At 53.7% G+C, this 10,989-nt stretch overlaps 1 protein-coding gene across 1 annotated transcript in view; it reads right to left on the minus strand.

Annotated features, from left to right (window-relative positions):
- DYNC1H1 (dynein cytoplasmic 1 heavy chain 1) overlaps positions 1-10,989 on the minus strand; it is a 66,795-nt gene that overhangs the window by 24,994 nt on the left and 30,812 nt on the right. The window contains exons 24-38 of the mRNA XM_082737410.1: positions 10,574-10,739; positions 10,303-10,491; positions 10,017-10,211; positions 8,990-9,272; positions 8,669-8,769; positions 7,600-7,759; positions 6,360-6,603; positions 6,014-6,197; positions 5,333-5,545; positions 4,401-4,639; positions 4,060-4,216; positions 1,656-1,883; positions 913-1,143; positions 504-644; positions 26-259 (exon numbers count right to left, since the gene is read on the minus strand). Of these exons, the coding sequence (XP_082593536.1) occupies positions 26-259; positions 504-644; positions 913-1,143; positions 1,656-1,883; positions 4,060-4,216; positions 4,401-4,639; positions 5,333-5,545; positions 6,014-6,197; positions 6,360-6,603; positions 7,600-7,759; positions 8,669-8,769; positions 8,990-9,272; positions 10,017-10,211; positions 10,303-10,491; positions 10,574-10,739 (2,965 nt within the window). The remainder of the gene's footprint in view (positions 1-25; positions 260-503; positions 645-912; positions 1,144-1,655; positions 1,884-4,059; positions 4,217-4,400; positions 4,640-5,332; positions 5,546-6,013; positions 6,198-6,359; positions 6,604-7,599; positions 7,760-8,668; positions 8,770-8,989; positions 9,273-10,016; positions 10,212-10,302; positions 10,492-10,573; positions 10,740-10,989) is intronic.

The following is a 10,989-nucleotide window of genomic DNA, read 5'->3' on the forward strand; positions in this document are numbered from 1 at the left end:
GCTGCCCACGTCCCGGCCTCTTTACCTCCATGTCAGGCAAGGCCCGGAGGGCGCTAAAGAGCGTCATGGTTTTTCCAGAGCCCGGAGGGCCACAAAGGACCAGTGGCTTGTGCTCAGCCAGCCAGGTGTACAAGAGGGCTTCGTGGCGGACAGTGTCCAGAGTCGGCACGACGACGTCGGGGGCCGCCACCTTGTGCGTCTCCACTTCAATCTGAGGCACCTTGGCCTGCCACGGCGACCACTCTCCGCTGATGGACACCTACACCCAGAGAATGGGAGGTCACTCTGGGACCCACACTACGTCACTTACAGACTCGCTTGTTTTCCCACAAAAACACATCTTGCATATTCATCTGCTTTCCTTTTGTACCACATAAAACAAAGGTCGGAACCTTTTTATGAAATGGAAAGAGTAAGCCCAGCCCAGGGTGAGGTGGCTCTGGGAGGAATCAAGCCGACGCGGCAAGATCAAGGGGAAGAAGACCACGCCCCCCGAGCCGCACCTCGTAATCGATGATTGGTATGTTGGGTGCGGCAGGCAGCGGCACCGTTGTGATTCTTCGGATGTATTCACCCAGCTCTGCTCTCATTTTCAGCCGACTGTCTCCAGACAAGGACCAGAGTATGGCATAAACCAGATACCGCTATTGAAAGAGAAAATAAAACCCATTTTTAAATACAGTTACAACAATAAAGACACTTTCAGCAATAATAACCTTGAAGAAAGTGGTTCCCAGCGTCCTTGGCTCATGGACACACAGGGCACCTTTCTTGGCCCCCAGGAAACACTGACCCTGTGCCCAGGAGAGAGAACACCTCCCAATGGGCCCCTAGTTTAGGGAGGCGCACAGAGCTCATGCATGCCCGGCCCTGGTGAAGCCCTACTCCCCCTCGACGCACGTGCCCCCCGACCTGAATGTAGCGCTCCAGCTGCTCGATCTGCATGGGGAAGTCGGGGTGGTTGGCGTTGTACTGGGCCACGTTCCGGCAGGCCTGGTGCAGCATGGAGAAGAGCGAGCCCAGGCAGCGGAGGCGCGTCAGGTCCATGATATGCTCCAGCTTGAAGGCATGCTCGAGGGCCTTGGTGACCAGGCCATTGGAGGTGAAATACGGCTGCATGATTGTGGCTGCGTCCCTCTGGATCTGCAAGAGGCAGTAAATGATATGGAACTAATAGTTCAGTAAGCCCAGAGACTTTCATATATATTCTCACTTAAGCCCAGGGGAGGGTCATGTGACCTGCAAACAATTTGTTTTGGATAACCTCAAGGACCAACCCTTACTCCTTTATCTTGGTGGTCCTCGGCCACATTTCCTAGAAACACGGGCTTTCACCACTGAAATGGGAAAATGCAGTATTTCATCAATTTGCAAAAAAAAGTCAGATAACCAAAAGAATTCTTTAAATTTTCCGAAACACGTCTTCCCTTTGGCAGAGGAGACTCCTTCCTTGGGTACGAGACAGCACTGACTGCGCGAACCTCCCTCAAGAGCCCTGGTTCAACAGACGAGCAGAGACTACCCGCGAAGAGTACCACGGTTCCCCGGCTCCCCGGCCCTCCGGGGGCAGAACGGCCAGCTCGCCGCCCAGAACGTCCCTGCCCTCTCCGGGCAGAGCTGTGGCTGCGCCGGGCAGAGCGCTGACGGCCTCGCACCTGCAGCATTGGGGACGCGGCCTCCTCCCCCTCGTCCTCTTTGCCCTTGCGCCGGCGCTGGGCCTCGTCCTCCCCTTCATCCAGGGGGATGCTACGCAGCCGGGCCAGGAAGTTGTTGAAGATCATGTCCGTGCTAAGCACGTCCTCACTGAACCAGACCATGCCGCAGCGCGACACCGTGGCCAGCGTGGCGTACTTCAGGTCCTGCACTTCAAACATGATGCGCACCTGGAGAGAAAACAGCATTATTAACGATGTGGGTTCAGCAGAAACTCAGACATTAAAATTCTTTTACCTATGCACACACTGAAAGAACAATTAGAATCTTTTTGCACTTAGTTCACTTTGTTTGAAAGTGAAAACATCTATGTCTGCCACCACTACACCAACCACGAGCTGCTCTCCGCGATAATCTGGGAAGGGCGGGCGCCTGGGGGGCTCGGTCAGCCAAGTGTTCGACTCCTGGCCTCTGCGCAGGTCATGATCTTGGGGTTGTGGGATCCAGTGCCCTGCTGGACTCCACACTCAGCAGAGTCTGCTTGAGGATTCTGTCCCCCCGTCCCTGCCCCTCCTCTCTGTTTGCACACACGAGCACTTGTGCACTCTCTAAAATAAATACATAAATCTTTTTCCTTCCTAAGATTTTATTTGACAGATACAACTAGAGAGGGAACACCAGCAGGGGGAGTAGGACAGGGAGGAGCAGACTCCCTGCTGAACAGGGAGCCCAATGCAGGGACTTGAACCTAGGACCCTGAGATCATGACCTGAGATGAAGGCAGATGCATAACGACTGAGCTACGCAGGCACCCCTACATACATCAATTTTAAAGAAAAAAATAGAAGAATGTGGGTCAGAAACGTGTGTGCTGGGAGAAGAGCAGGTGAGCCCTGGAGACGCACTCTTGGAGGAGAGAACAGCTCCCTTGGAGGGGGCGTCAGCGGCAGAGGTGCACCAGCCTTAGCCCAGGCCAGTATGGCTGCCGTATTCCCTGCCCGAAGCCAGCAACCTTCACCCTGATCCATGAGGCAGGCAAGTCAGTCAGTGTCTCTGTTTAGCAGATGGGGACAGGTAGCCCACCTGGGTCCCAGTGCTGTAAATGGGGCTGAGAGTCAAACCAGATGGTCTGATTTTCGAGCCTTAACCTCGGGGCTACCCCGCCCCACGGGAGAGCAATGGTTAGGATCTACTGGATAACAAGTCAGAAAGACCTGACGTGTCAATCAAGACAGAAGTCCAAGCGCGCATTTCCCGCGCGGCACCAGGCATCCCTGGCTCAGTTTCTGACGTGACGACAGCCACCACTGCTGGTCCAAAGGTTCACATGCACCAGCTGCTCTTCCAAAACGGTTCCCCCTTTGTCTCACGCCCACCTCTGGCCCCTTAGCCAGTGGCACCAGCAGGAATTTTAAATTACAGCAGAACTCAGCAGCTCCCGCACTGCCAACTCCTCTGGCCCACACCCATGGCCGTGCCTGGACGATCGCCCAGCTCCCGGACAGTCCCCTTGCTCCCACCCTGCTCCCTGCAGATGCGCTGCAGCCGGCAGCCAGAGGAATCCGACCCAGACTCTCCCGAGGCTCCTGACGCCCCCAGCGGGCAACGTGCCAGTCCTCACAGGGACCTCCGCCGAACCTGATCCAGCGGCCCCTCCCCGGTCTCACCCACCCTCTCTCCCCTTGCTCCTCGCATCTCTGACCAAGCCCCCTGCTATCGGCCCCTTCAGCTGGAACCGGCACACCCAGAGGCCCACAGACTGGCTCTTCCACCGGCCCCGATCTCAACAGACGCTTCCCGGGGATGCTTCCAGGTCGCCCTTCCCGACAGGGTACCCTCCAGATCTCGCCAACACCCACCACTCTCTTCCGGCTTGTTATCCCCTTACCACCTAACACTGTTTCCCTTGGTTTCCTGTCATCACACCAGACTGTGTGTCTGAGGACGACAGGGGTTTGGTCTGCTTTTCTCCTCCTGGACCTTCAGTAGGAAGCAAATCCTCTGCAGGCCCACGAACGTTTCCTTATCTATCTGGTGGTGCGTCCAGGGCCTGGACCAAAAGCTCATTTCCGAGGGACAGCTTTGACAGCTTCCATATCTAAATTACTCCTCTTTGCCACTTCCCAGATATAAGGTAACATCAGAAATCCTAATGTTTGGTTAGGAGTGTGAATCGGGAATTACGGAGTAAGCTTAACATTTAGCAGATGGCAGAAAGGTATTAGTCCAATGGAACTATTTCTCGCCAGTCAAAGGACTGGAAAAATCTAGCACCAGGAGACTCCATCAACCCTGAAAACTACTCACCTGGCTGGCCATGCTACAGACCCTGGAGCCTCAACTCCAGAGCGGCACTCTGCTAGCACACGGGTCGCCTGGCCTGACACCCCGAAGAAGGCCACTTACGTTGGGCGGAAGGCTGAGACGCTCGCCATTCGGCAGAGTCAGGAGCTTGTTGTCGTCCAGCACCGAGTTCAAGTTCTCCACCCACTCAGGGTCCACGTCGCCGTCGAAGACGATCCACTGGCGCTTCTGCAGCTCACCCCTCACGTTGTCTATGATCCTGGTTTGGAAAGGTTTTGAAACAGCTGTTGACCAACTTGAGATTCGGAGATCAGAGATGCTCACCTACATGGTTTCTGCAGTGACGATTTAGCCCATTCAGTTTTGGTTAGAAAAGTAACACCTGCCGCTAACGTAAGGACGGAGTACCCAGGTCCCACTTGCAGGAATCATGGCGAACTCACTTTCTCAGGACATGTGTGAACAGCCCATCCGTCCACTCCCTGGTGTTGGGGTCCAGGGTTCCGTAAAGGTGGTCTTTGCTGATGGCCTTGGGGTCAATGATGTGAGCCACGCCCTCCACACCCTCGAGCCTCTCCAGAGCCTTGAGGAGCACGCGCCAAGCCATGCTCTTCCCACTTCCTGAAGGCCCCACCATCATCAGGCCATGGTTGATCTGTGTGATCTGATAGAGCTGGAGGACCTGCCGGGCCAAAGAGACCACATCATAACCACTCCAGAGAAGAACCAGCCCCCACTCATGGCAGCAGACATGAGACACGTGCTCTGAATCCCTAAAGGCAAGCACTACAGCGGAACTTTTAAAGTTAACGATTCATGGGCCACATCTGCAAAAAATATTTCAATAGGGCTTTTCACTAAACTAGGGGCACTCTTTGGCTGGGAGCCAGAGGAACAGGGGACGCCAACCAGCTGCCTCAAAAGAGCCCCTTTAGAGAGGGTGGAGGCTCCCTGGCTGAGCCACCTGCGCGACCCCGTCCGGCGCCGGTCCGGTCAGCATGCAGCCGTGTGACCGGATGCGGCTCAGTCTGCCAGTGCAAGGAGAGAAAAGAAGCCCACGCAGACCATCCACCCCGACGGGTTAGCATCGTTAACCCTACGATGCTGGCGAGTCTAGTGGTAGAACTTACACTGGAGTAAATACTTTCTGTAAGTATTTCCATAAGTGTCAGTGTTTCTAGAGAATGAACTCCACCATGTACGTGAAATTTTCACGGAAACCATTAGGTCTGTATTTAAAAAAAAAGCCTTGGGTCCCATCTTGATAAAGCAGCTGCCCCCTGGCCCTCACGGTCTAGTTCTCTCAAACGTGGCTCTTTCCTGGGGCCCGGGGCTGCCGTGACCGCACGCGCAGCCAGCGGGGTCAACCCGTTACCTTCTCAACCCACATCCCGCCGACTTCTTCTCCGTCTCCATACGTCAGGTACATCTCCTGGCACACCTTCTTCAGCTCCTCTCGCAGCGCAGTCATCTCGCCCCGGTGGTACTGCACCCCGGGGAACACGTCCGACAGGAGGCTGAAGAGCAGCGGGATATCTTCTGCCACCAGCTTGGGTACCATGGTCTCACAGACGCTCTGGATCAGAATCTAATGGTGAGAAGACAGACGAGCTCTGAGCAGGGGTGTTGGGGCCCAAGGGTAGCCCGGCTTGAACAGCCACTGCTGTGTCCCCAGAAGGTACGTCAGAAAGATGTGGCCGTTAGCGACTCAGTTCACTGTGCAAATATATCCTTCCCAGGCCGGGGGATCACCACGGGGACTCTCAAGCTGCGGCTTAGATGTTGAAAAGACAAATTTAAATATTAGTGTCTGGGGCGCCTGGGTGGCTCAGTCAGTTAAAGCCTCTGACTCTTGGTTTTCGCTCAGGTCATAATCTTGGGACCCTGGGATGGAGCCCCAAGTCAGGCTCGGCACTCAGGGGAGAATCTGCTTCTGTGCCCAGCCCTTCCCTCCACCCCTCCCCCTGCTCGTACACACTCTCTCTCAAATAAATAAATCTTTTTTTAAAAAGTTAGTGTTTAAGGTGTGAGTGATTAGAAGAACATACGTACGAACCTCTTGTTCAGGTAGATTTTCTGCAATTTCTCCTTCATCAACTGCTTCCCCGCGTTCTTCTTTCTCCCTCTTTATCTTCTGGATTCTCTCTCTCTTCACATTTCCTGCACTTACCAGCACACTCTTCAAAGCTCGAAGACCAAAGTCATAATGGCTTTGGGAAGAGAGCTGCTCATCACACAGTCTGAAAGAGAAAACATTTACCTTAGAAGAACACACTCTAAGCAGCCACAGAGTCAAGAAACCAGACACGGACACTTGGAAAGCTGTGCCAGGGTCAGAGATGAACCGCAGCGGCACATCTCACACACGCTAGCACATGGTCAGGGTAACTCTGGGCACTCACTTGAAGAATGGGACGATTTTGTTGGCGAGGACCTCAGCAGTGCGGAAGCCCTGTGAGTACAGCATGACCTGGGCGATGAGCTGCCGGTCAGGCTTGGTCATGGCCAAGCTCCGGAACAGCTTCTTGAGGTTGTCGGGAAGGTTGGACCTGCCTGCATAGCCGGGGTTCATGGTGATGAAGATGGCCATGTCTGGGCTCACTTTCACTTGCTTGTTGAGCAGCTCACAAGTAATGGGGGCAGAGGCTGAAAATCAGAGAATGGTGTTAAGACTTGAAATGTTCAAAACCAGGCTAAAATTCTCCCTAAAAGCACTCATCTCCCCATCAGCCAGCCTCTAAAGCTCAAAGCCCAGGGCTGCGGGGGAGCTGCTCTCTGGTGCTCCTCCAGGCATGTCACCCTACCTGGGCAGACATAGTTATGCACACACCACCTACGTGAGAGCCACCTGCACGTGGAGCAAAGTCACCAAGGGCGGAAAACGCACGCGCTGCGCACTGCTGGGTGTCACAAGGTCAATGGAAGGATAGAAACGCAACCCAACAGCAGTTGCAAAAATAAAAATCAATCCATGTGACACAACTGACTGGCTCAGATGCCAAGGACCGCCTTTTCCTGGGATCGACTGCCACCACCCACACCTGAACCCACACCTGAACCCCGAGCACTGCTTTCTCTAAAACCCCTTTGTTTCAGCGAGAGCTCCGCCAGTCCTTCGGTAAGCCAAGTTCCTACTGCTGCAGGGCGCAAGCTAACCGCACGGCGGCCGCTGCTGCCGCCACCCCTCTGGCACCCACCCTGCCCCCACCGGTGTGCCTGGCTTTGTGGGAACAAGGCAGGGGACCAGAGCCTCTCAGCACGGGTCCTCCTACAGTGACAGAGGGCATGTCCCTGAGGCCCCTGGAAGAACACTGCCAGCAGGCGGCCAGGAAGGCTGGCTCCAGGGGCACGCAGGGAGGAGGGAGGGCCCACACGGGCCCAACACGTGCTGTGGGCAGGTACTCTGGGAGGGAGCACGAGGATTCTCGTCCACCGGGGCAGGGCAGCCACGGTGTGGGCTGCTCTGGTCTGAGCAGTGTAGACTGCCCATGCAGCCTCATCTCAGGTCTTGCCACCCCACCTGCAGCACTGAGTCCTGGAGGCGAAGTGCAATGCCACGTTAAGGTGGCCACACGGAACCCAGCCCGCATGGGCTTTCCCTCCACAGTCGCTAAGTAACTTGTAAAGAAAAAGAAGTCTCACTCTTGTCACAGTTGGGGTTGGAGTGCTCCCGCAGTGCCTCCTGAATGCACTGCACCTGCTGTGACACGGCCGACAGCATCCGCTCCTCCAGGCGGTTGAACTCGTCAAAGCAGCCCCACGCGCCCACCTGGCACAGCCCCACGAAGATTCGTCCCATCGCCTGAAACCGGAGCGGAGAGAGGGTCTCGGTGCTGGATCGGTGGTCCCGGTGCTAGACCGGGCCCTCCACCTGCCGCCCTCCCAGCTGGCTGTGGATGGACACGAGGCCAACAAGGGATGTGTATGGTCCCGGGGCCCGCACGGAGCAGGCCCGTTGCTGACAGCAGCGACTGTCAGCGTACACTTCAGTGAACCGCACCTCTCCTCCTCCGGTGCCAGTAAAATCCTAATGAGAAAGCTCTTCTCATTCTATCACCTTGAGTTGGTTAAGAAAACTTATTCTCGGGGCACCTGGGTGGCTCAGTCATTAAGCATCTGCCTTCAGCTCAGGATTCACGATCCCGGCTCCTGGGATCGAGCCCCGGGTCAGGCTCCCTGCTCAGCAGGAAGCCTGCTCCTCCCTCTCTCTCTCCCCCTGCATGTGTTCCCCTTCTCGCTGGGCCTCTGTCAAAAAAATAAAATCTTAAAAGAAAAAAAAGGGACGCCTGGGTGGCTCAGTTGGTTGGACGACTGCCTTCGGCTCAGGTCATGATCCCGGAGTCCCGGGATCGAGTCCCGCATCGGGCTCCCAGCTCCACAGGGAGTCTGCTTCTCTCTGACCTTCTCCTCGCTCATGTTCTCTCTCATTGTGTCTCTCTCAAATAAATAAATAAAATCTTAAAAAAAAAAGAAAAAAAAATGTATTCCCAGACACAGGCACTAACGATTTCTTCCAAGAACATGCAGCTCAAGTCAGTCCCCGAGCACCTACACTGGAGCCCCACTCAGAGTCACAGCACCCCCAGTCCCCAGCAGGGCGGATGAGGCACGCCGAGCTGTAAGGCCAGCAACCTGCAGAGGAGCCCAGGGTGGCACTCCCCAGCTGGCCTCTCAACCACTAGACTTTAGGTGGATTCAGAAAGCTTCTCACCTGGAAATCAAAGGTTTCATCGCAGTTGAAGACTAAAACAAAGCGTCCAAGCTGATGACCAAGAGCTTTGACCGACTCTGTCTTCCCGGTCCCGGCCGGCCCTGTCATTTAAAGAGCAGGATGAAGCACTTGAGTCCATGGGGAGGGATCTTGACTTTATACAATTTACAAAACCAAAGATTTAATAACTACAAACAAATCTAAAATTCTAGAATGTTCCACCTACAGAATTAAGAACTAGGTTTAAAGTCACTGGTTTACTCTTTACAAAGTATGCTTACTCTTCATACTCCGTCCGTCCAGGTCTGTGGAGTAACTTACCGAACGGGGACCCTCCCAGCCTCGCCTCTAAGGCTTGAGTCATGGTCAAATAGCAGCGGTCAGTGAGTGGGGTCTGCACCAGCTTGTCCTGGACACCGAGGTACTCAAAGCCATAGTTAAATTTGGCATTTGCCATTTGGATCGACAGCTGCTGGAGCACATCAGTTTGCTTAGGGTCGAAGTAAAAGCGCATCTGGCTGAGCCATTCGAATGATTTGGCATTGTCAATCTTGCTTTTGATCAAGGACCGCGTCACATCCCTCTGGTGAACCAGCTCTGTAATCTGAGCAGAGAGTCTGTCTGAGAATTCATCAGGGACTGGAGAAGTCCAGTGCCTTTCCTGGGGATGCGATCCTTGAACACCTTCAACTTGAGATGTAAGACTCAGTCACAGTGGCTTTTAGTAAATATTCCAAAACGTGAATTCATTCTTAAAACAAACAGAGCTGGGTGCCTGGGTGGCTCAGTGGGTTAAGCCTCTGCCTTCGGCTCAGGTCATGGTCCCAGGGTCCTGGGATCGAGCCCCGCATGGGGCTTCTGCTCAGCGGGGAGCCTGCTTCCCACCCCCACTCTGCCTGCCTCTCTGCCTATTTGTGATCTCTGTCAAATAAAGAAAGAATATCTTAAAAAAAAAAAAAAAAAACCCAACAGAACTGTTATTTACACACTGGAATTGGGCAGAATCAAGAGCTGCAGCAAAACCAAACAACCAACAAAACTATTTTAAGTGCAAACTCTGCAACGGACAGAACACCCATCTCCAACCTCAGTCTGGGCCCTGCGCTGCTCTGGGAAGGGATGCGGAGCAAGAGCGGAAAGCCCTGATCCAAGCTTATCACCTGCTGTTTACCAGGATGTGTACACGAAACTCCCCGCTCCGACATGGTCACCTGCCGACAGGACCAGACAGCAAATACCCACCCCAGACTCATAAACTTGCCACCTCCTTTTCTCCCTAACACCCATCAGAGGACTTTGCAGGCACAAGCGCCTGACCGGTGAGGAACAAGTCAGACACGGGACTCACCAAGTGCTCCAGCTTCCGTCTCCGGAGTGGCGGCTGCTCCATGAGGACGGAGTCGGCCAACACATTGAGAGTGACCTCCACGTTGCTCAGCACGGAGTGCAGGGGTGCCGCGTCCCCACTGCCCCCGATGCTGCTCAGCGCGGTCTCCACATTTTCAGACCAGGCGATCTGGGCTGACAGAACCACGAGCTGGGCCTGAATGACACAAGACACAAGAACCAAAGGACCATTTTGGACACCAGCCCGTGCACCCACCTTTACGCTGACCCACTTCTGCTGCATTTACCTGATACTTATCAATCCAAGTGATGTATGTATTTGGGTCAATTGAAGTTGCTTTACCAAAAATCTCAACTTCTGTAACAGATTCAGCAAGAAGTTTAGCCAGTGTGACTCTCATCTCCTTTTCTACCAGTGTGAGCCACTCGTTGATTTTGGGATGCTCGGTAATCGACACAGGAGTTTTAAACATAACCTGAAATAAATTCAATTTAAGAATGAAGATTGTGCAAAGACAGGAGAGAAGCATTCTTAGTTACAATCACACATTCAACTACCTCCTCTCCTTCACGGGATGAAATGCCCAAGACGACAGAGTTATCCTCGTTCAGGATGATGCTCGAAACTCCAGCAAACATCTTCTTGAAATGTTTCTGTAACTTAGCTACATTCTTACTGTTTCCAATAATTTCAAGCAAATCTTCATCACCCACGAAATAGAACCTAAAATTAAAATAGCATTCAAGTTGCTAAAATGTTACATAAGTAGTTGATCAAAATGTAACTTCAAGGGACGCCTGGGTGGTTCAGTGGGTTAAGTCTCTCCCTTTGGCTCAAGTCATGATCTCAGGGTCCTGGGATTGAGCCCCGCGTTGGGTTCTCTGCTCAGCGCAGAGCCTACTTCCTCCTCTCTCTCTCTCTTTGCCTGCCTCTCTGTCTACTTGTGATCTCTGTCAAATAAATAAATAAAATC

The sequence above is a fragment of the Mustela nivalis genome, assembly GCF_964662115.1.
Source record: "Mustela nivalis genome assembly, chromosome: 6".
In the NCBI taxonomy this organism is placed as follows: Eukaryota; Metazoa; Chordata; class Mammalia; order Carnivora; family Mustelidae; genus Mustela; species Mustela nivalis.